The 24,219-nt window shown below is 50.6% G+C and overlaps 1 protein-coding gene across 2 annotated transcripts in view; it reads right to left on the reverse strand.

The window, feature by feature from the left end:
• HUWE1 (HECT, UBA and WWE domain containing E3 ubiquitin protein ligase 1) overlaps positions 1-24,219 on the reverse strand; it is a 1,800,886-nt gene that overhangs the window by 247,037 nt on the left and 1,529,630 nt on the right. For both annotated transcript variants that reach the window (XM_086940169.1, XM_086940170.1), the window contains one exon: positions 21,969-22,084. In XM_086940169.1, the coding sequence (XP_086796295.1) occupies positions 21,969-22,084 (116 nt within the window). The remainder of the gene's footprint in view (positions 1-21,968; positions 22,085-24,219) is intronic.

The following is a 24,219-nucleotide window of genomic DNA, read 5'->3' on the forward strand; positions in this document are numbered from 1 at the left end:
ATCATCAATAAGGGTCGTTTGGTATGATACACAGTGATCACTAGAATAGTGAGCACTATATATCAGGCCAACTTCTCACACGGTTTATGCCCACTCTCCCATGGAAGTGGTCCTATAGGGGCTGTAGTCACAGCAGAGGTAAGTAGCCCATTGGCTACTACCCTCTACTTCCCTTAAAGCCCCTAAATACAGTATATTTTGCGGATTCCCTTGTAGGAGAGTAGGGTCTGCAATCCTATGATCACCCAGATTTTTTGCTTTTGTTTCACTGGTTTACGACTTTCTCTGGCTGTGGGCCTGCTAATCAGACCCACAGCCTAGCTGTTCTCTCACTAAATTACAACGTGTACCCTAGGTGCATTTACCAATTGGTACTGGGCCACCTTATCAGACCCTGTAACTCAGGGCATAGGTGTACCCAGGGCCTACCAGGGGCTGCAGCATGTATTATGCCACCCCTGGCTGGCCATCTAAATCTGACAACTGGCTGCACGACAGCTGGGGCAAGGTGGTGTAATCACCATTTGCTTTAGATATAGTATACCTATATCTAACCCTAAAATGGACACATAGATTCCTATCAGTCACTCCTATGGCAGGCCTTGACAATCCTGAAGGCAGAGTGCTTGGAATCGTGTGAGATGGTGCTCTGGCATGAGCTGAGCCCGTTTGCAGCTTGCGGAACCAAGTCCTAATAGCTGTTCCATGATAACGCATACCATATACTCTTAAGTGCATTATAATCCTCGCGGTTAAATGCTAACTTTGGTATCGCTTTATCAAAACATGTCGAGTAAGGTGTCATACGAATTGGAATACTAACCCCTCGCCAATTCTGGTGACGGGGTTAGCATTCCACCCTTCTAGAGGGACACGACATGTATGTAACTGTGAACCCCGGTTAAAGTTAACTGAAGCCTCAGCATCACAAAATGGATGCTGCCACCACAGACACAAGTCTGACCCCCTGCAGCTGGGAGTCCTTCCAGCGAGGGGAGCTTGGACAAAGGGTTTCCTGTCAGCGGCGGTGCTAGCACCATCCCAGACAGGGTTTTGTGTATCCCAGGTAGGCAGGGCTTTACAGGAAGGTGACTGCAAGTGGCACCCCGGTGCTCACTACGCATCTGCCGGCTAGAACCAGTTCCAGGGGCACACCAGCCCCTGAGCTGGGGGAAAGTCCGGCATGGGAGAGGGGTGTAACCACCCCCCTTCCTGGTCCCACCCCTAGGGCAGGACCTAGTCGCGTACCCACCCCTTTCTTTAGGATAAAGGCAGGAGCGGGGACCCTTCCAAATTAGATCATCTTTGAATCAAGAAACTACTTTCTACGAAAGGAACTCTCGACTTCTTCTCAAGATTTCTCCCTTGTGACTAAGGAGTAGTCACCCTGCACCCGCAGGCACCATCTAAGAACACTGCGGTTTGCTGCACGTCCTTCCTCTGGAATCCGACCGACCAGCACGACGAGACCCGGCTTCCCTGGCACCTCTGACCTCTACCTACCTCTACAGCTAAGCTGAGAACCGTAGGTGCGACGAGACCTCGAGGGACCGGCCATCATCAGAACTGCACGACTTCTATCCAGCACGACCGCCGAGGGATCCTCTGGTGAGTGCGCTTTGGGGTCCGAGAAGCCCCGACCCTGAGCAGCTCCAGCACCGAAGTCCAGCCCCCCAGCATCCACGAGATCTGCGTGGGGCCCTTCTGCTTTTTGGCTGCTCACCGCGTTGTCTGGCTACTAGCCCGCTGGCTTGTGGCCTTCCCGACGACGACCGACGACAACGCTGCTAGTCTGGTTGCTCCAGACTGGCTCTTGCTCCCTTCCAAAAGAGGAGCACCCCGGACCCTCCTGGTCCACTCCAGACGCCATTTTAGGTCCACCGCGTGGGCTTGAATGGGTCCAGCGACGTCGACAGCATCAACCATCGTGGGACAGCTCGCACCTCCATCCTGGTCGCCGACAACGCCTCCTGGTCCGTAAGACTGCAGAGCCCAGCGTCGCCCACTCACCTGGTCGAGGTGACTCCATCCGGTGCCATCCTGGTGCCCATCTGATCACTGGCTAGTGATTCAGGACTTGGTCCCCTCTGCTTACAGGTGTCTTCCATCTTCGATCCAGGCTTGGATCCACCGAACAATCTTCACTGGTGGCCTGCCAGCAACTTCTTCTTTCAGGCTCCATAGACTGCAACGAGGATTCCCGACGTCTTTTCAGACCTATGCAGCCGCAGCCCCTGGGCTAGGTAACTTCGGCATTTCGGTGCCCCAGCATAGCCTCACTATCCAAGGGTCCAGATCCTTTTTCGTTTTCAGCCTAACTGGTCGGATTCGTCCGATATCCTTAACTTTGCTTTTACTTGCCTCCATAGACTTTGTCCCGCATCCCGCGTGAGAGTGCACACTCTGCACCCGAGTCCCCTAGGCCTCCTCCTAGTAATCTGAAGGTTCAGTAACGTAGTCCTAGCGATTCCAAAGCCTATTAGTCCAGTACTTACCTGCTAGTAATTTCGCATTCCACTTTTAGAGTATATGGTTTTTCGTGCCCCTCGGGCATTTGTGTAAATTGTGCAACTTAAAGTATTTTCGTAAGAGTTTTGTTGTGTGCTTAGTACCCTGTCCTCATAAAGAGTACAGGGCTGTTGTGATCTAAATAAATACACTGTTTATTTTCATAACACTTGTGTGGTGTCCTTTCACTTGGTGTTCAAGGGGTATATGTGATGGTATAACAGCTGGCTTAACACGCCCTCTAGAGTTTAGCCCGAAGACTGCTCGTATCCACGCTACTAGGATAGCTGGTCTATAAGGTTGACTTACAACCAATCATAAATAAGGGTTGTTTGGACTGATACATAGTGATCACTAGAATAGTGAGCACTGCATATCAGGCCAACTTCTCACACCCCTGACACCAGGAACTCAGATTAGTCTACTCGGAACCGAAGGAAAGACCAAGAAGAGCAGTCACAGCGAGAACTGAGGACTTTACCACTACCTGGCACCAAACCCTGCTTTGCTGCTGGAACCTTGACAATAGCACTTTTGTGACTCGTCCAAAAGATTAACTCCTCCCAAAAGCTGTGGAGGGCTGTCCAGCAACTTCAAAACCCAAGATGCATCTCCCTTGGGGTGAAGGAGCCATCCCATGCATCTGCAGGGACCAGAAGCATATGTCTGGTTACCTATGTTGTTGGCCAACGGGCCCACTGAAGGAGCAGCGAGACAAGAGTAGGAACAAGAGGTCTGCTCTGTCTCTCTGTGGAGTTTTGAGATGCTAGACTGTCCAGGAGCACCGCTTCCCCCCTTAAAACAATACCCTGACTACTGGGGCACTTGCGTCCACCAAGGCTTGTTTGTGTCCAGTCCAAACACAACCACCACTAACACTTACCTGTATGTCGAAGGACTTCGAGAGAGACTAGCTGCACACAGAGAGTGACCCTGCTTTGTTTCTTTTCCCTCCTCTGCAGGTATACCAACAACTGTGAGAGCCTCCAATACTAAAGTGGCCCACCAGCCAGAAGCTCTGCACGAGAGCCCCACAGCCATAGTACACGTGTTCTGCCTGTGTCCCCTTGCTGTCAGAGTCCCCGCGAGCTGAGCGCGCCGCCCACCCGTGTTTGGCCAGACTTGTCCCATAATCCCCCTTTGCAGACATGGTTGATTTGACAGGTTCCTTTAAACTTTGACAGATAACCTCGCTCGAGTTGACCATCGCGAGCACTCTGCACCTGGACACACCAGGTCAGGTAAACCTGAACTGCTGGTGGTACTTTGGACCTTGGCCTCCAGAACCTTAAATCCTAAAGGGTACTCTCTACAACCATTTGCAATCAACTGTATGCAGTACATGTCTTTTACTTCCATAGGATAACATTACCACGCTCGAGGCTCATGCCTCAATCCAACAGTGTTGTTATTCAACGGTTTTACTGTGTAAAAATATAAAAATGATAAACTATAGTACTTGCATAAGCTCGAATATCTGGGGTCTAAATACTATACACAATAGTGTGTTATTTTTCTAAATTGGCCTCAGATTTCCTTTTTGAGTGTGTTCAACAAATGCTCAACACTCTAAACGCACAAGTTACTTACCTTCGGTAACGATATATCTGTAATATACAGTAGTTCGTATTAGATTCCTTACCTTAGAATATCCCCAGGCGTCAGACTGGATCCGGAAACTTTTGCGTAGCAGTGGCCTTGCGCGTCGGAAGGCGTCGTCTGCGGCTCCGCGTCCGTCGTCAGCACCGGGATGACGTCACCGGAGTACTTCGATGCCGCCCTCGTGAGCGGACGTCAGTCCTTATACATAGCTTTTCCGTGCCAGAAACGCAGAGCCATGATAAAAAACAACACTGGTGCCATGAAACTAGGGCCCTGAAAGGGGGTGACCTTAACCCTAGATATCGGTTCGCAGAACAGGGAGGATGGGTGGAGCGGTAAGGAATTTAATACAACTACTGTTCCTTACAGATATATCGTTACCGAAGGTAAGTAACTTGTGCATCTGAAAGAAACAGGTTAGTATTAGATTCCTTACCTTAGAATAGATACCCCAGCAATACCAACCCCGGTGGTGGGTCTGCGAACCAATGATCACACCAGAAAGTCCTGGAGAACGGAAAGGCGAAAAAGCCATCTCTCCGGACTTGGCTGTCCAGGCAGTAGTGTCTTGCAAACATGTGCAGCAAGGCCCACGTAGCCGCCTGACAGATGTCCTGCAAGGGGACTCCCAGGCCCAGGGCAGTAGTAGCCGCCGTGGCCCAAGTGGAATGGGCCCTCAGCCCAACAGGAGGCTCCTTTTTAGCCAAAGAGTAGCATACCTTGATGCACAACACGACCCACCGAGAGATGGTCCGCTTGTGCACCGCCCAACCTTTCTTAGCGCCCACGTAACCAACAAAGAGTTGGTCATCCACCCGGAACTGGCGTGTGCGATCCAAATAAAATGAGTGCGCACGTTTTGGGTCCAGACGGTGGAGCCTTTCTTCCTCTTTCGAGGGATGCGGAGGCGGAAAGAAGGTGGGCAAGGTGATGGACTGCCTGATGTGGAAAGCTGTGACTACTTTGGGCAGGAAAGAGGGTCGCGTCCGCAACTCAACTTTGTCCGGGTGGAAAGAAAGGAAGGGAGGTTTAGAGGAAAAAGCATGGAGCTCCCTCATCCTCCTGGCAGAGGTGATGGCAACAAGGAATGCAGTCTTCAGAATAAGGAGACGAAGAGGACAGTTAGGAAGTGGCTCGAAAGGAGTGCACATCAGAGAGGTCAGAACAAGGTTCAAGTTCCAATGAGGCATCACAAAAGAAACAGAAGGAAACATATGAGGGATGCCCTTCAAAAATCTATTTACAACTGGGGACTTGAACAAAGAGGGCTGATCAGGGAGCCTTAAGAAGGCGGAAATAGCAGAGAGGTAGCCCTTGATAGTGCCCAGAGCAGAGCCCTGCTGGGCAAGAGAGAGAAGAAAGAGGAGAACCTCCGAAAGAGGGGCAGAAATAGGATCCACAGCCTTTGCTGTGCACCATGCCACAAATTTGTTCCACCTGCAGGCGTACACCGATCTCGTGGAGGGACGCCTGGCTGCCAGAATCACATTACAGACTTCAGGAGGCAAGTCAAATGGCCTCAACTGCCGCCGCTCAATTTCCAAGCATGTAAGTGGAGACTGACAGGTTCGGGTGGAGGACCGTCCCCTGCTGCTGCGACAGAAGGTCCTCCTGAAGAGGCAGACGAATTGGGGGATCGACAGACATGCCGAGTAGCTCGGGATACCAGTGTCTTCGCACCCAGTCCGGAGCCACAAGGATAACTTGGGCCCGGTCGAGTCTGATCTTCTTCAGCACTCTGGGCAGAAGTGGTATAGGCGGAAAGGCGTACAACAGACCGCAGCTCCACTCGCGACGAAAAGCGTCTCCGAGTGAGTGCCGCCTTAGAAATTCCAACGTGCAGAACTGATGACATTGCGCGTTCTCTTCTGTGGCGAATAGATCTAACTAAGGCTCTCCCCACTGCTGAAAGAGGCCGTGCGCCACGTCCGAGCTCAGATGCCATTCGTGATCCATCATGCACCGACGGCTGAGTTCGTCCGTCCTGGCGTTAAGGGAACCTACCAGGTGTTGAACCACCGCGGTCACGCCCTGATGTTCCAGCCACTGCCAGAGGCGCAGAGCCTCCTGGCATAGGATCCACAATACCACTCCGCCCTGTTTGTTGGAGTACCACATGGTGGTGGTGTATACGAGAAGGTGGCCTGATATATGATGTTCACTAGTTCTAGTGATCACCTTGTATCAGTCCAAACAACCCTTATGGTGATTGGTTGTAAGTCAACCTTATAGACCAGCTATCCTAGTAGCGTGGACAAAAGCAGTCTTTAGGCTAAACTCTGAATGGCATGTGAAGCTAGCTGTTTTACCACATATAACCCCTCGAATACCAAGTGAAAGGACACCACACTGGTTGTTATGAAAATAAACAGATATTTATTATCTAACATACACCTCTGAACTCTTTATGAGGTCAGAGGGCTAAGCACATGACAATACTAAAAATCAAATAAGAGTTCGCACAATATTTACAAGTGCGCCTTAGGGGCACGACAAACCACATACTCAAAACAATGGAATGCGAGAAAAGAAAGTACTGTAAGGAGATCCAGACCCTGGAGGATCGTTGGGACTACGCTACAAACTAGGTAAGTAAGGAGCAGGAGGCCCAAGGGACTCACGTGCAGAGTGGAAATTCTCACGCGCGATGCGTACCAACGTCTATGGATCTTACAGTTTAGAAAGTTACGGATTCCGGACGAACCTGGCTGGATGGAGGGAAAACAGTGGACCTGGACACTAGGATAGTGTACACAGACTTCAGCACCTAGAAGCTTTAGTTACCTAAACCACAGGCTGCGGGTGCATAGGGCTGAAGTTGCGTCGGGTTTGCTGCGTTGATCCCTGTGATGCCTGAAACAAGGAGTTGCTGGCAGGCAGCCAGATGGAGGAGTCCGATGGTTCCAAGGATTGTACTGGGAAGAGGAAGTCCTGAAATGGAAGGGGACAGAGTCTCGGTCACTAGCCAGTGACGGTGCTGGAACCAGTAGGGAACCAGATGCATTCGCCGCAGTCAGGAGAAGGAAGGGTCGCTTCTCTCTGTAGCTGCGCGGACCAGGAGCTGCTCTTCACGACCAGGCTGGAGGCACGAGCTGTCCCACGTAGTCTGCTGCTGTCGGCGGTGTTGGATCGCCGATCTGGACAACAGGCCTTGGCTAATGCAAGCCACGCGGTGGAACAAAGATGGCGTCTGGTGCTGGACCAGGAGGGTCCGGGGTGCTTCTCCTTTACAAGGAAGCAAGGGCCAGTCTGGGGGACCAGACCAGCAGTGGTGAAATCTTCGGGTCGTCGTCTCAGAGAAGTCACGAGCCAGCCGGCAAGCGACCAGACAACAGAACAAGCAGCAACCAGGCAAAAGGGCCCCACGCAGATCTCGTGGATGCTGGGGGGCTGGTCTTTGGTGCAGGAGCTGCGTCGGTGTGAGGCTTCACAGACCCCAATGCACTCACTCGAGGATCCCTCGGCGGTCGTGCTGGAAGCGCTGTGCAGGTTTCTCAAGATGGCCGTCTCCACGTTGCTCGTCGCACCCACGGGTCCCAGCTGTGCTGTGGATGTGGGTAGAGTTCAGAGAGGTCTGGAGGTCCGGGTCTTGTCGAGCTGGGTCGTCGGATTGCGAGATGGAAGGACTTTGCAGCAAACCGCACAGGAGCTTGATGGTGCCTGCGAAGCAGGATGGTTACTCCCTGACCATAGGGGAGATTCTTCAGTCTTCTGAAGGGTCAGGAGGGAGAAGGTCAAGAGTTCTTCGTAGAAGTTGTCAAGAGTAATCTAATCTGGAATGGGATCAGCTCCTACCTTTATTCAGCTAAAGGAGGCTGCACGACGACTAGGTCCCTCCCCTGGGTGGGACCAGGAAGGGGGGTGGTTACACCCCCTATCCTTTGTCCGGTCTTGCGCCAGCTCTGGGGCTGGAGTGCCCCAGGAACTGGTTCTGATCGGTGTATGCACAGGGACACCTTGTGTGCCCCAGGCATGTCTCATTCCTTTCAGCCCTGTCCTACCTAATACACAAGATACTGTCTGGGGTGGTGCTAGCACCTCCCAAGGCAGGCAACACTTTGTCCAAGCCTCCCTCGCTGGAAGGACTCCCAGCAGCAGGAGGTCAGACTTGTGTCTGTGGTGGCAGCATCCATTTTGTGATGCTGAGGCTCGAGTTAACTTTAACCGGGGCTCACAGTTACATACATGTCGTGTCCCTCTAGAAAGGTGGAATGCTACCCCGTCGCCAGAATTGGCGAGGGGGTGGTATTTCAATTCGTATGACACCTTACTCGACATGTTTTGATAATGCTATACCAAAGTTAGCATTTGACCGCGAGGTTCATAATGCACTTAAGAGTATATGGTATAGCGTTATCATGGAACAGCTATTAGGACTTGGTTCCGCAAGCTGCAAACGGGCTCAGCTCATGCCAGAGCACCATCTCACATAATTCCAAGCACTCTGCATTCAGGATTGATAAGGCCTGCCATAGGAGTGACTGATAGGAATATATGTGTCCATTTTAGGGTTAGATATAGAGATACTATATCTAAAGCAAAGGTTGATTACACCACCTTGCCCCAGCTGATTGATCAGCCAGTTGTGTCAGATTTGGATGGCCAGCCAGGGGTGGCATAATACATGCTGCAGCCCCTGGGTACACCTATGCCCTGGGTACCTATAGTACACTGTACAGGGACTGATAAGGTGGCCCAGTACCAATTGGTAAATGCACCTAAGGTACATGCTTGTCAATTTAGAGAGAGAACAGCTAGGCTGTGGGTCTGATTAGCAGGCCCACAGCCAGGGAAAGTCGTAAACCAGTGAAGCAAAAAGCAAAAATCAGGGGTGACCATAGGATTGCAGACCCTACTCTCCTACATGACCCCCCCCCAAACTTAGGGACATTCAACTAACCTTGACCAGGTGAGTCTTCTTGTTCTAAGTGGAAGTACCTGGATAGACCATCTGCATTGCCATGGTCAGTCCCTGGTCTGTGCTCCACTGTAAAGTCCATCCCCTCTAGGGAAATGGACCACCTAAGAAGTTTGGGGTTTTCACCCTTCATTTGATTTAGCCATAAGAGGGGCTTATGGTCGGTCTGAATCTTGAAGTGAGTGCCAAACAAGTATGGCCTCAGCTTCTTCAGGGCCCAAACCACAGCAAAGGCCTCTCTCTCAATAGCTGACCAACGCTTCTCTCTAGGGGTCAGCCTTCTACTTATAAAAGCAATGGGCTTGTCATGACCATCAATATTCAGTTGAAATAGAACAGCTCCCACACCCAACTCAGAAGCATCTGTTTGGACAATGAATGGCTTGGAGTAGTCTGGACTCTTGAGAATAGGTGCAGTGCACATGGCCTGCTTTAGGTCCTCAAATGTCTTTTGACAGCTAACTGTCCACTGAACTTTCTTTGGCATTTTCTTACTTGTCAGGTCTTTAAGTGGAGTCACAATGGTTCCATAATTTCTGACAAATGTCCTATAGTAACCAGACAGGCCCAAGAAAGCTCTGACCTGTGTCTGGGTAGTTGGAGGAGCCCAGTCCTTTATGGCCTGTATCTTGCTCTCCAAAGGTTGAACTTGGCCTCCACCTACAAGGTGGCCCAAGTATACAACTTGACTCTGCCCTATCTGGCACTTGGTAGCCTTGATAGTAAGGCCTGCCTTTTGCAGGGCCTCCAAAACTTTCCTCAGGTGGATCAGGTGATCCTCCCAGGTGGAGCTAAAGACAGCAATATCATCTAGATATGCTGCACAGAAGTCATCCAGCCGAGAGAGAACTTGGTTCACCAACCTTTGAAAAGTGGCAGGTGCATTCTTCAAACCAAAGGGCATCACCACAAACTGGTAATGACCTCCTGGGGTAGAAAATGCGGTTTTGGCCTTGGCATCCTCAGCTAACCTGATTTGCCAATAACCAGCTGTCAGGTCAAATGTACTCAAGAATTTGGCAGAAGCCAATTTATCTAGGAGTTCATCTGCTCTTGGTATTGGATGGGCATCTGTCTTAGTGACAGCATTGAGACCCCTGTAGTCTACACAAAACCTCATCGCTCTCTTACCATCCTGGGTGTGAGGTTTAGGCACTAGAACTACAGGACTAGCCCAAGGGCTCTCTGAGGGTTCAATGACTCCCTGTTTACAATCCTCTTGCTGATGCTCCGAGAGGCTGTCAGAAAAGACTACACCATCTACTGACCCATCATCAGGGTTCTGAGTGAGCAGGTCTGGGAGAGGGTCACTCTCTTCCTCCTGTCCCTCATCTGTAACCATGAGCAAGCCCATGTCTTCCCTGTTGACAAATGCCTTGAGCCTGTTCACATGAAGTACTCTGTGAGGGCTCCTGGGAGTTCCAAGGTCTACCAAGTAGGTGACCTCTCCCTTCTGTTAAATTATAGTATGGGGTCCAGACCATTTGTCTTGGAGAGCTGCTGGGGCCCCTGGCTCCAACACCCACACCTTCTGTCCAGGCTGGTAAACAGTAAGGACAGCCTTTTGGTCATGCCAAGCTTTTTGCAGTTCTAGGCTGGCCTCAAGGTTTTTAGATGCCTTCTCCATGTACTCTGCCATCCTGGAGCGGAGACCAAGTACATAGTCCACGATGTCCTGTTTAGGCTTTTTGAGAGGTAACTCCCATCCTTCCTTCACAAGACACAGGGGTCCTCTTACAGGATGCCCAAAGAGAAGTTCAAAAGGGCTGTAACCAACCCCCTTCTGTTGGACCTCTCTGTAAGCAAACAGAAGGCAGGGTAAAAGGATGTCCCATCTTCGCCTAAGCTTTTCAGGTAACCCTTTTATCATCCCTTTGAGGGTCTTGTTGAATCTCTCAACAAGCCCATTGCACTGTGGGTGATAGGGGGTGGTGAACTTGTAGTTGACACCACACTCCTTCCACAACTCTCCTACAGTGGTGTCCGTGAACACCTGTACTACACTCCCCCAGACAGAGGGGAGGAATGCCTTCAGTGCAAGCCGGATCGCCCGCAGCTCCAGAAGGTTGATGTGGAGCTGGGACTCCGCCAGATACCATAGGCCTCTGATCTCCGCCTCTCCCATGTCGCCCCACCCCCCCCCAGCCCTGGAGGGACGCGTCCGTCACAACTACGTGCTTCGGTTGGGGAAGGGAGAGGGATCTGCCGCTGACCCAATCGCGGTCCGTGAGCTACCATTGCAACTGTCTTGCAGTGCCCTCCGAGATCAAGACATGTTGGGACAAGTTGCCCCGATGCTGGACCCACGGAAACTTCAGGTCCCACGGAAACTTCAGGTCCCACTGCAGAGCCCACATCCACCACCTGGCGTGATGCACCAAAAGGATGCAGGAGGCCATCAGCCCCAGCGTCAACCTGACCGAGACTAGGGATAATGGCCGAAAGATCGGAATCAGAGCCTGAATATCCCGAACCCGCTGTTCGGGAGGATGAACCCAAAACTGCGCTGAGTCTAGAACCGCTCCGATGAAGAGGAGCTTCAGAGCGGTACACAGGTGTGACTTCGGCACATTGATGGAGAACCCCAGCAGGTGCAGGAGGTCGGCCGTAGTCTGGAGGTGGCTGACGACTGTCTGGGGCGAGCCGTGAACACCCGAAGGGGAGCACGGTAAACTGAAATTGCTCGTGGCCTACCGTGAACCGCAGGTAACGCCGGTGGGACGGCAGGACGGGGATGTGAAAATAAGAGTCCTGCAAGTCCAAGGCTACCATCCAGTCTCCCGGGTCCAGGGCAGCTAAGACCTGAGCCAAAGTCAGCATATTGTACTTCTCCTTACGGAGGAAGCCGTTGACGTTCCACAGGTCCAAGATAGGGCGTAGGCCCCCTTTGCCCTTCTTGGAAACCAGAAAGTAGTGGGAGTAACAACCACGCCCTACTTCTGGCCCAGGAACGCGCTCGATGGCCCCCTTGGCCAAGAGGGCCGTAACTTCCTCTTGCAGAAGATTCAAGTGATCCCAAGAAACGCGGTGGTACTGCGGTGGCATGGCTGGAGTGGTCGCCTCGAAGGGGAGGGAGTAGCCCCTTCGGACGATTTGCAGCACCCACCTGTCCTATGTGACAGTGCGCCAGTGGAGGAGGTGATGGCGAACCCTGCCCCTCACTGGCGTCACATGGGCCCGAAAGCTCGGACTAGGAGGGTTTTGAGGCGGATGCTGCAGGGGTAGGTGTGGACTGACCTCGCCGCTGTCCCAGACCGCCGTCACGGCGGCTACCACGCCCGCCACCGCGCTGGATGTTAGTCTGCAGGCTGTGGCTGGCAGGACGTGTGGCCACGAACGGAGTGAAAGGCAACAGTCTGCTGGCGCGGGCCGAGGGGCCCAAGGACTTGGCTGTAGTCCTGGAGTCCTTAAAGTGCTCAAGCGCACTGTCTGCCTTGTCGCCAAAGAGGCGACGGCCATCAAACGGCATGTCCATAAGGGTGTTTTGGACATCAGCTGAAATGTTGGCCGACCTCAGCCAGGCGTGGGGACGAATCGCCACCGTCGTTGCCATCGCTCTGCCCAGCGAGTCTGTGGTATCCAGCCCAAACTGGATGGAATACCGTGCCGCATCTCGACCCTCCACAAGGGCTTGGGTGAGTTTAGTCCGGACCCCCTCCGGACATTGTGGCAGCACGTCCGCGACCGTGTCCTATAGAGAGTGGGTGTAATGGCCCAAGATGCACACGGTGTTGACTGACCGTAACCCCAAACTAATTGACGAGAACATATTTTTACCATACTGTTCATACCTCTTGGAATCCCGATCGGGGGGTGTGAGAAGTTGGCCTGATATATGATGCTCACTACTTCTAGTGACCACCTTGTATCAGTCCAAACAACCCTTATGGTGATTGGTTGTAAGTCAACCTTATAGACCAGCTATCCTAATGGTAGCATGGACAAAGCAGTCTTAGGCTAAACTCTATTGGCATGTGAAGCCAGCTGTTTTACCACATATAACCCCTTGAATACCAAGTGAAAGGACACCACACAGGTTGTTATGAAAATAAACAAGTATTTATTAACTAACATACCCCTCTGAACTCTTTATGAGGTCAGAGGGCTAAGCACATGACAAACTCTTCGGAAAAATACGTTTAAATTGCACGATTTACAAATGTGCCCTAGGGGCACGATAAACCATATACTGGAAACAATGGAATGCGAGGAAAGAAAGTACTGTAAGGAGATCCAGAGGCTGGAGGATCGCTGGGACTACGCTACTGACTAGGTAAGTAAGGAGCAGGAGGCCCACGGGACTCACGTGCAGAGTGGAAACTCTCACGCGGGATGCGTACCAACGTCTATGGATGCTACGGTTTACAAAGTTACGGATTCCGGAAGAACCCGGCTGGATGGAGGGAAAACAGTGGACCTGAACACTAGGATAGTGAACACGGACTTCAGCGCCTAGAAGCTTTAGTTACCTAACCCACAGGCTGCGGGTGCATAGGGCTGTAGTGGTGTCGGGATTGCTGCGTTGATCCCGGTGATGCCTGAAACAAGGAGTTGCTGGCAGGCAGCCAGATGGAGGAGTCCGGTGGTTCCAAGGATGGAACTAGGAAGAAGAAGTCCTGAAAGGGAAGGGGACAGAGTCTCGGTCACTAGCCAGTGACGGTGCTGGAACCAGGAGGGAACCAGATGCTGTCGACGCAGTCAGGTGAAGGAAGGGTCGCTTCTCTCTGTAGCTGCGCGGACCAGGAGCTGCTCTTCACGACCAGGCTGGAGGCACGAGCTGTCCCACGTAGTCTGCTGCTGTTGGCGGTGTCGGATCGTCGATCTGGACAACAGGCCTTGGCTAATGCAAGCCACGCGGTGGAACAAAGATGGCATCTGGTGCGGACCAGGAGGGTCCGGGGTGCTTCTCGTTCACAGGGAAGCAAGGGCCAGTCTGGGGGACCAGACCAGCAGTGTTGTATTCTTCGGGTCGTCGTCTCAGAGGTTACAAGCCAGCCGGCAAGTGACCAGACAACAGGAGAAGCAGCAACCAGGCAAAAGGGCCCCACGCAGATCTTGTGGATGCTGGGGGGCTGGTCTTTGGTGCAGGAGCTGCATCGGTGTGGGGCTTCTCAGACCCCAATGCACTCACTCGAGGATCCCTCGGCGGTCGTGCTGGAAGCGCTGTGCAGGTTTCTTCAAGATGGCCGTCTCCAAGTTGCTCGTCGTACCCACGGGTCCCAGCTGTGCTGTGGATGTGGTTAGAGGTCAGAGGAGTCTGGAGGTCCGGGTCTCGTCGAGCTGGGTCGTCTGGTTCCTGGAAGGAAGGCCTTGCAGCAAACCGCACAGGAGCTTGATGGTGCCAGCGTAGCAGGATGGTCACTCCCTGACCATAGGGGAGATTCTTCAGTCTTCTGATATTCAGGAGGGCAAAGGTCAAGAGTTCTTCGTGGAAGTTGTTAAGATTAATCTAATTTGGAATGGGACCAGCTCCTACCTTTATCCGGCTAAAGGGGGCTGTACTACGACTAGGTCCCTCCTCTGGGTGGGACCAGGAAGGGGGGGGGTGGTTACAGCCCCTATCCTTTGTCCGGTCTTGCGCCAGCTCTGGGGCTGGAGTGCCCCAGGAACTGGGTTAGACCGGTGTATGCACAGGGACACCTTGTGTGCCCCAGGCATGTCTCATTCCTTTCAGCCCAGTCCTACCTAATACACAAAATCCTGTCTGGGGTGGTGCTAGCACCTCCCAAGGCAGGAAACCCTTTGTCCAAGCCTCCCTCGCTGGAAGGACTCCTAGCAGCAGGAGGTCAGACTTGTGTCTGTGGTGGCAGCATCCATTTTGTGATGCTGTGGCTCGAGTTAACTTTAACCGGGGTTCACAGTTACATACATGTCGTGTCCCTCTAGAAGGGTGGAATGCTACCCCAGTCGCCAGAATTGGTGAGGGGGTAGTATTCCAATTCGTATGACACCTTACTCGACATGTTTTGATAATGCTATGCCAAAGTTAGCATTTGACAGCGAGGTTCATAATGCACTTAAGAGTATATGGTATAGCGTTATCATGGAACAGCTATTAGGACTTGGTTTCGCAAGCTGCAAACGGCTCAGCTCATGCCAGAGCACCATCTCACATAATTCCGAGCACTCTGCCTTCAGGATTGATAAGGCCTGCCATAGGAGTGACTGATAGGAATATATGTGTCCATTTTAGGTTTAGATATAGGGAACTATATCTAAAGCAAAGGGTGATTACACCACCTTGCCCCAGCTGTCGTGCAGCCAGTTGTGTCTGGTTAGATGGCCAGCCAGGGGTGGCATAATACATACTTCAGCCCCTGGTAGGCCCTGGGTGCACCTATGCCCTGGGTACCTAAGGTACACTGTACAGGGGCTGATAAGGTGACTCAGTATCCAATTAGATATGTACCTAGAGTACATGGAATCCATTTTACAGAGAGAGCAGGGGGCCTGGGGTCCTGAATAGCAGGGCCCCAGTTCAACTAAGTCGAAAAACCAGCAAAACACCAGGCAAAAAGTTGGGGCAACCATAGTCAGATATCCACCTTCCTACAGTAGTAGCCTTAGCTCTGGCGGAATGAGCCCATAAGCCTTCAGGAGGCTTCTTTTTGGCCAGAGTGGAGCAAAGTTTGATCCAACATACCCCACGAAGAGTTTGTCATTCACCCGGAACTCTTTAGTGTGGTCAAGGTAGAACGGCAACGCTCTTTTTGGGTCCAGATGGTAGAGTCGCTCCTCTTCTTTGGAAGGGTGCGGAGGAGTGTACAAAGTGGGGAAGGTGATAGACTGCCCCACATGGGATGGTGTTACCACTTTCGGTAATAAAGAGGCATAGGGCAAAGAACCTACTTATCAAGGAAGATGGTCAGGTAAGGAGGCTTGGATGACAGAGCCTGCAATTGGCTCACCCCCTGCAGAAGTTATTGCCACTCAAAAGGCTGTTTTGATGGTAAGCAGCCTGAGTGGGCAGCTGTGCAGATGTTTGAATGGAGCACACATTAGGAAGGTGGGAACCAAATTAAGGTCCCAATAAGGCATGATGAAAGGGGCAGGTGGGAACATATGTAGACACCACTAAAGAAATCTATTTACAATAGGGGATTTAAATACTGAGGGTTAGTCTGTCAGCCTTAAAAAGGCAAGCAGGGCCGAAAGGTACTCTTTCAGAGTGCAGAGAGCAGAGTACTGCTGTGCAAGGGTCAAAACAAAAAGTAGTACCCGAGAGAGGGAAGCAGAAAGAGGATCAATAGATCTTTCCGCACAATATTTAACACATTTGTTCCACTAGCAGGCATACACGGTCTAGGTGGAGGGCAGCCTGGCCACCAAAATAACATTTCAAACTTCGGGAGGAGGGTCACATGCTATCAAATGCAGCTGCTCAATGTCCACACAGGAAGGCAAAGAGTTGACCACTTTGGGTGGAGAACCCTTCCCTGCTGCTGCGACAGAAGATCCTCCCTAAGGGGAAGCCATGTCCAAAGACGCAGGGCCTCTTGCCAAAGAGTCCATGACCCTACCCGCCCTGTTTGTGCAGTACCACAAGGTGGTAGCATAGTACGTGAACACTTGAAATAGCTTTCCCTTGATTGTAGGAAGAAAGACTCAATAATTCCAAGCTAATCACTTGGAGCTCCAGCAAGAAGATATGGAGTCTGGATTCCACTAGAGTCCTCGGATCTCCACCTCTCCCAGATGGCTGCCCCATCCCAGGAGTGACACATCTGTCACTACAATGTGATCAGGTTAGGGAAGGGAGAGGGGCCTGCCTCTAACCAATCACAGTTGGTTGCAGTGCTGTCTTGTGCAGTTTCCTCCGAGATGTGGACCATGTCGGAGAGATTCCCTGATGATGCGCACACTAGAATTTCAGATCCCAATGCAGAGCCCACATATGCCACATGGCATGAATCCCATGCAGGATGCCGGAGGCCATGAGTCCCAGCAGCCTCAGAGTCATTGTAAGAATGTAGGATCTGCTTTTATGGTTACCACCACTTTTTGCCTGGTGCTATGCTGTTTCTGACTAGTCGGACTGGGATCCTGCAAATCAGGACCCCAGTCTCTGTGCTTTACCCCCCTTAAATTGGTTATAAGTACCTTAGGTACATCCAAGATTGGACAGTGGTGAACCTTTATCAGTCCCTAGTATATGGTACTGAGGTACCCAGGGCATAGGTGTGAGAAAGTGCCATCTTTCTTGCATTGGTATGCCCCCACTTTTTTTCTTAACTGCTGATGTGCTTTGACTGAGTGTGCCCTGGGTTCCTGCCAACCAGGTACCCAGGGCCTTTGTTCCTTCCCTAAAACTATGCTGAAACAAGAAAACCCAATTGGCATCTCTGGCCACCTGTCAGCCCCTAATAAATGGTACCCTAGGTACCCAGGGCATGGTGACCAGAGAAGACCCCGGGGAGCAGCAGCACGTATTGTGCCACCCTCAGGGGCCTTGTACCCTGGCACCAAAACACTGCCTTTGCAGGCTGAGTGTCTAAGTACAGAACTAAAACAAGAGTCGACAGGGCACAAATCCCTGTGTGCCACGCACACAGAACCCACTGCCCTGGCAAACTTCAGTCACCCCTCTAGCTGGGTGCCCTATGCCAGAGGTGAGGGCACAGGTGTATGAGCCCTAACCCCATCAGTACCCAGGGCCATTCCTGGGCACTGTAAGTGCAGTGATGCCATTAAGAGTATATGGTGCTGGGAGGTTGTCATTATGAACTCCACATCACCATAATGGCTACACTGAAGACACACAAGTTTGGTACCAAACTTCTCAGCACATTAAACCCACACTGATGCCAGTGTGGGATTTAATGTAAAATGCACCAGAGGGCATCTTAGAGATGCCCTCCCAAAACCCGAACCTACAATCCACGTCTGGGCTGAGTGGCTGCAGAGGCTGCCACGCCGCATACATGTTGCTGGACCCCTGGGTAGGAGAGCCCCCGCTCATAGGACCCCATTGTCTGCTTTTCTATGCAATTTCTTCGAAGTGTCTACTTTTGAAAACTTGAAATATTCTTTAAAATTCACACGAGATACTGAAACGCAATTACTTACCTGTTTTGAGTTGAGACCCCAGTGCTGGACCTAGGAGCCCAGTACTGGATTACAAAAGTAACAAGATCATACTTTACCTGCAACTTGAATTTCCTCCCATTGAATAACATTGTCAGATTTCCATTAAAAAGTTTTTAAGTGTGAACTTTTAAAACAGCTTTATTCATGAAAATTCACGACAGTAACTAAAACGTTTTTGCTAATCTGGGTTCAGCTTAGATCCCAGAACCGAGTCTAGAGTCTAGTCCTGGAATTACCAAAGTAATCCATAAAGTAATCAACTGTAACTACATGTGGAAAACCCATTGAGCTCAATGCTATAGTGTGTTGCTCACTGTCAATACTGTATTAATTGTGTGCCCAAACTGTATTGCTCCTTTGCAAAGTAATTACATGAGAATACTCATATCGAGAAAAGTACATTTTTACAACTGTTGGTTCTAAAAATAAAACAACTATATCTGTGATATAAAAACAATTGGCCTGGAGTTCAGTCCTTGAGTGTGTGAAACCGTTTGCTGACTGAGTACGACAAATACTTTACACTGTCCCCTGGTGCTGCCTTACTGCTCGACCAAGCTACCACTTTGGAGAGTAAGGTCAGTTCTGACTTTAACCTCTGTTATACCTCTGGGGTTTGTGGACTCGATACACACTGTGCATCATTCTAGCCCAGTATATATATATATATAGAGCCACTTTCTCACAATAGGTACCCCAGGGGTGCCCCATGGGCTGAAGCATGCATTACGCCACCCATGGGGTTATCACTCAAACTGCAACTACAGGCCTGCCATTGCAGCCTTTGTCAGCTGGTCCAAGCACCACTTACAACAGACATGGGTTTTCCTATATCTGAGGTCACTGCACTTAAAAACTATGAGTCACCCCTAAAGCAGGCCTTTCAATCCTGAAGGCACGGTGCTTGGCTCTAAGCGTAAGGGTGTCCCTGCATGAGGGGGACACCCCTACAACCTTCGGAGTCCATTCTCCCGTGTTATAAGTGCATCAGTCATTACAATATATAAAGTGGCCATGCGTCATTACGCAATGACCATCTCTAAACTGGCTGGAACGAACCCTATTATGTTTGGTATCAAACATGTTGGAATCATACCCCCACACCCTAAACTGCGTGGGTGGTATGACTCCATGCAATGTAAAGTTCCTCTGGGAGGCCCTCAGTGCTCCAAGTACCAGTCTTCTAAACCTGGACAACACAACATGGCTGCTGTTGACCAGAGACCCGATTCTGCACCTCCAGCTGCTGAGCCAAGCTTGAGCAGGGGAAGGCAGAACAATAGGTACCCTGACAACCTCCCAGACACTTTTTTTTATCAGTTCCAACAATTTGTAGGTTCAGTTATAAATCCATAAGTATAGTGCTCATAACATCCGGTATTATGGCCAATTAACGGAGCACACATGCAATCTAAACAAGAAACGAACTTGTGTTTGTGCTCGCAGTATCAGGTTGTTTAAGGTGGCCAAAGGATTGCTAGGATGACATCCAATACTTCAGGAGGAAGATCAAAAGCAGAGACCTGTCAGCGCTCAATCTCCATGGAGTTTTAGATGGAGCATGCCTGGGTTCAAGACACTGCCCTACTTTTGCAACAGGAAATCATACCAAAACGCACCCTGATCAGAGGAATGATACTCATGCCCATAAGTTACCACACACTCGAGGCCCAATGCAGAACCAATAGTATGACTTGGGCCCGGTCATTCCTGATGACCTTCAGAACTGTGGGCAGGAGAGTTCGAGGCAGGAAGGCATACTAGAATACTCAAACTCTACTCAAGGCAGAACGCGCCTCGGAGTGAAAGGCCTTTTGGAATCTCAAGCTGGCAAAAGTATTGATACTGCACGTTCTCAGTGACAGCGAACAGATTACACCAGATTTCTGCCCATTGCTGGAAGACATCCTGCGACACCCCTGGGTGTCGCTGCCATTCTAGATCCAGTCGGCTTCGGCAGCTGACTTCGTATGCCCTGGCCTTTTAGAAATCCTATGGGTGGTTCTTGACCAGGGAAATGGCCTGCAGACTCACACTTGTGGAGACACATGGCCTTCTGGCACAGAGCCTAAGACCTCAACCCGCCCTACATGTTTGTAGTACCACATGTTGGTGGTGTTGTCTGTAAGGACCTTAACCAAGCTCTGTTTGGTGGATGGTAGGAAAGCCTTCAACACCAAGTGAATGGCCTGCAACTCTAAAGAACTGATGTGGATCTCAGCTGAAAACCAGAGTCCTCTGATCTCCACCTCTCCCAGATGACCTTCCCCAGCCAACAACATCTGTCACCACCTTCAGCTCTGACAGGGGTATGGAGAGGAGTCTGCGGCCAGTCCAATCTCAGTTGAGCAGCCGCCACTGCAGAACTTCTGCAATCTCCTCTGAAACCAGGATGAAATCTGGCAGGCCATCTTGCTGCCAAGCACACATACTTCAGAACCCACAGAGTGCCTAATCTTGCCATCTGGCATAGTCAACAAGCAGGATGCAGGAGACCCCGAAGTCTCAGAGCCACTCTCACACTGGGTGGGGAATTCCTGCCTAGCACGGAGAAAGAAAGAAAAAAAACGAAAAAAAACCTTTATAAAAAAACATTCCACAGAAAGAAGATCCAGATTTGCAGTGTGCGGAAAAAAGGCAACGTCAAGGTGCAGCTGGATGGCTCCAGTGAAGTCACGTCTGAGAGGTAGCCGACTGGCAGATAGTGCTATCGACATTTTTCCAGATCCAGTCTGGCTATTAGGATATTCAAAACGGGGAGGAAACTGTTGGTGGGATGAGCCATCAGAAAATGCGGGAAAGCGCATGACATCAGTATTAAAGTAGTTTTGCGGAGGTGATGATAGAGCTTTTCGGTGGAGGATGGCAATGAAAGTCAGGTGTTCTAAAAGGGGGCTGGAGTAGACAATGCATAAAGGATTTGGGTGTCACTGGTGTGAGGACGTTGTGAGAACCAAAACGACGAGTTAATGCCTAAAAGGGAAGTAATGTACAGTGAGAAAGAAGAAGGTTGAGGACAAAGCCTGGGTGATGCCCACTCACTGCAAGTCAGCCTGATACTGACACGTTAAGGAGAAACAGCATCAGGTACGGTAAGCCATTTTGTGCTCGGCCTGTGATTCCTAAAGAGTGGAGGGAAAAGCATAGTGAAGGAAGGTGAACAGTTTGCAGACAGCAGATAAGCCTTCATGTATGAGAATTTCACAAATGAGATTGAAAGAAGCAGTTGTGAATCTTTTGGATAAGCGTGAAATATGCAGTTTATGTAGGGTAAAGGAGGCAGAAAGCAGAGTAGAGGGAATAAAGTAGGATGCTAAAAGACAGCACAATATGGTTAAAGAACAGGCTTTTAAGTATTCTGGAGAAAAAGGAGAGTAGGGACATTAGGAGATAACACGAGAAAAAAAAAGGGATAAGTGTGTGTTTTACTCTTTTTATTGATAAAGGTAGAAGGGTGGTAGATACTGAGCAGTGGCCAGATGTGAAGAAATATTTGAGAAGCGGTCAGACAGAAGAAAACTGGACGAGTGAGAGGTTTACTGGACTGGGTGCTAAATTGATCAGAGGGTGCTGAAGGCGGCTTGTCCTCTGGTTACTGGAATCAGTTCAGTGGGCGATTTAGTGAGAAAGTGTTAACTTGTAGTTGAAAGGGATTTCGGTGTTGAGGAGGTTTAAGAGGGTGGAGTTTAAGCATGAAGTAGTGCAGTCAGAGGGTCTCGTTCAGTACTGACATTTTACAAGTATGCAGCAAAATCATTAGCTGATATAAATAGGTCACTAATGAGTTAGCATGGTTACGAGAAGAGGATGCACTACTGAGGCCTGTATGGGTCCACACAATGTCATGACTCACCTCTACGGAGAGCTGGAGCTGCTTTTCTGTTAGTCCAGAGACTGCTGTTTTGTCAGTTGTGCTGCTGGAGCTGCCATCGCTGGCTTTAGCTGGGGATTTGCAGGTTTTGGCAACAGCTATTTGAACAAAAAGGACAGTAGAAATTGCTCATTAGACAGAATTGGTCATTTAAACACATTTCAGGCACGTGGCCAGAGCATTAGGACCTAATGCACAAGTTACTTACCTTCAGTAACGATATATCTGTAGGAAACAGTAGTCAGTGTTAGATTCCTTACCGTAGAATATCCCCAGGTGTCAGACTGGATCCGGAAAGTTTTCTGTCAGCAGGACCCCTGCGTGTCGGTTGTGATCGCCGGGATGACGGAGTACTTAATCGCTGCCCTCACACGCGGATGTCAGTTCTGTACATAGCTTTCCGTGCCGGGAACGCAGAGCCATGCAAGAAACCGATACTGGTGCCATGAAACTAGGGACCTCAAAGGGAGATACCTTAACCCTAGATATCGGTTCGCAGAACGGGGAGGATGAGTGGGGCGGTAAGGAACCCAACACTAACTACTGTTTCTTACAGATATATTGTTACCGAAGTTAAGTAACTTGTGCATCTGAAAGAAACAGGTTAGTGTTAGATTCCTTACCTTAGAATAGATATCCCAGCAATACCAACCCCAGTGGTGGGTCTACGAACCAAGATCACACCAGAAAGTCCTGGAGAATGGAACGGCTGAGGAGTAACAGACCTTGATGCACAACACGACCCACTGAGAGATGGTTCGCTTCTGCACCGCCAGTCCCTTCTTAGTGCCCACGTATCCAACAAAGAGCTGGTCGTCCACCCGGAACTGGCGTGTGTGATCTGGATAGAAGGAGAGCGCACGTTTTGGGTCCAGACGATGGAGCCTCTCTTCCTCTTTCGAGGGATGCGGAGGCGGAAAGAAGGTGTGCAAGGTGATGGACTGCCCGATATGAAAGGCTGTAACCACCTTGGGCAGGAAAGAAGGACGAGTCCTTCGAACAACCTTGTCCGGCTGGACAGAGAGGAAAGGAGGCTTAGAAGATAGAGCCTGGAGCTCACTCACTCTTCTGGCAGAGGTGATGGCAACCAGGAAGGCAGTTTTAAGAGTTAGAAAAAGAAGAGGACAGTTCTGAAGTGGCTCAAAGGGAGCACACATCGCACAAGTTACTTACTTTCGGTAACGATATATCTGTAAGAAACAGTAGTTAGTATTAGATTCCTTACCTTAGAATATCCCCAGGCGTCAGACTGGATCCGGAAACTTTTGCGTAGCAGTACCCTTGCGCGTTGGTAGGAGTCGTCTGCGGCTCCGCGTCAGTCGTCGATGGCGCTGGGATGACGTCGACTGAGTACTTAGACGCCGCCCACACGCTCTGACGTCAGTTCTTATACATAGCTTTTTCGCGCCAGAAACGCAGAGCCATGATAAAAACAAACACTGGTGCCAGGAAACTAGGGCCCTGAAAGGGGATGACCTTAACCCTAGATATCGGTTCGCAGAACGGGGGGGATGGGTGGGGCGATAAGGAATCTAATACTAACTACTGTTTATTACAGATATATCGTTACCAAAGGTAAGTAACTTGTGCATCTGAAAGAAACAGGTTAGCATTAGATTCCTTACCTTAGAATAGATACCCCAGCAATACCAACCCCGGTGGTGGGTCTGCGAACCAATGATCACACCAGAAAGTCCGGGAGACACGGAACGGCCAAAGAAGCCATCTCTCCGGACTTGGCTGTCCAAGCAGTAGTGTCTTACAAACGTGTGCAGCGAGGCCCACGTAGTTGCCTGACAGATGTCCTGCAAGGGGACTCCCCGACCGAGGGCAGTAGTAGCCGCCATGGCCAGAGTGGAATGGGCTCTTAGCCCAACAGGAGGCTCCTTTTTAGCCAAAGAGTAGCATACCTTGATGCACAACACGACCCACCGAGAGATGGTCCGCTTGTGCACCGCCCGACCTTTCTCAGCGCCCACGTAACCAACAAAGAGTTGGTCATCCACCCGGAACTGGCGTGCGCGATCCAAGTAGAATGAAAGCGCACGTTTTGGGTCCAGACGGTGGAGCCTCTCTTTCTCTTTTGAGGGATGCGGAGGCAGAAAGAAGGTGGGCAAGGTGATGGACTGCCCGATGTGGAAGGCTGTGACTACCTTGGGCAGGAAAGAGGGTCGGGTCTGCAACACAACTTTGTCCGGATGGACAGAAAGGAAGGGAGGTTTAGAGGAAAGAG

This window comes from Lissotriton vulgaris, chromosome 10 (assembly GCF_964263255.1).
Source record: "Lissotriton vulgaris chromosome 10, aLisVul1.2, whole genome shotgun sequence".
NCBI lineage: Eukaryota > Metazoa > Chordata > Amphibia > Caudata > Salamandridae > Lissotriton > Lissotriton vulgaris.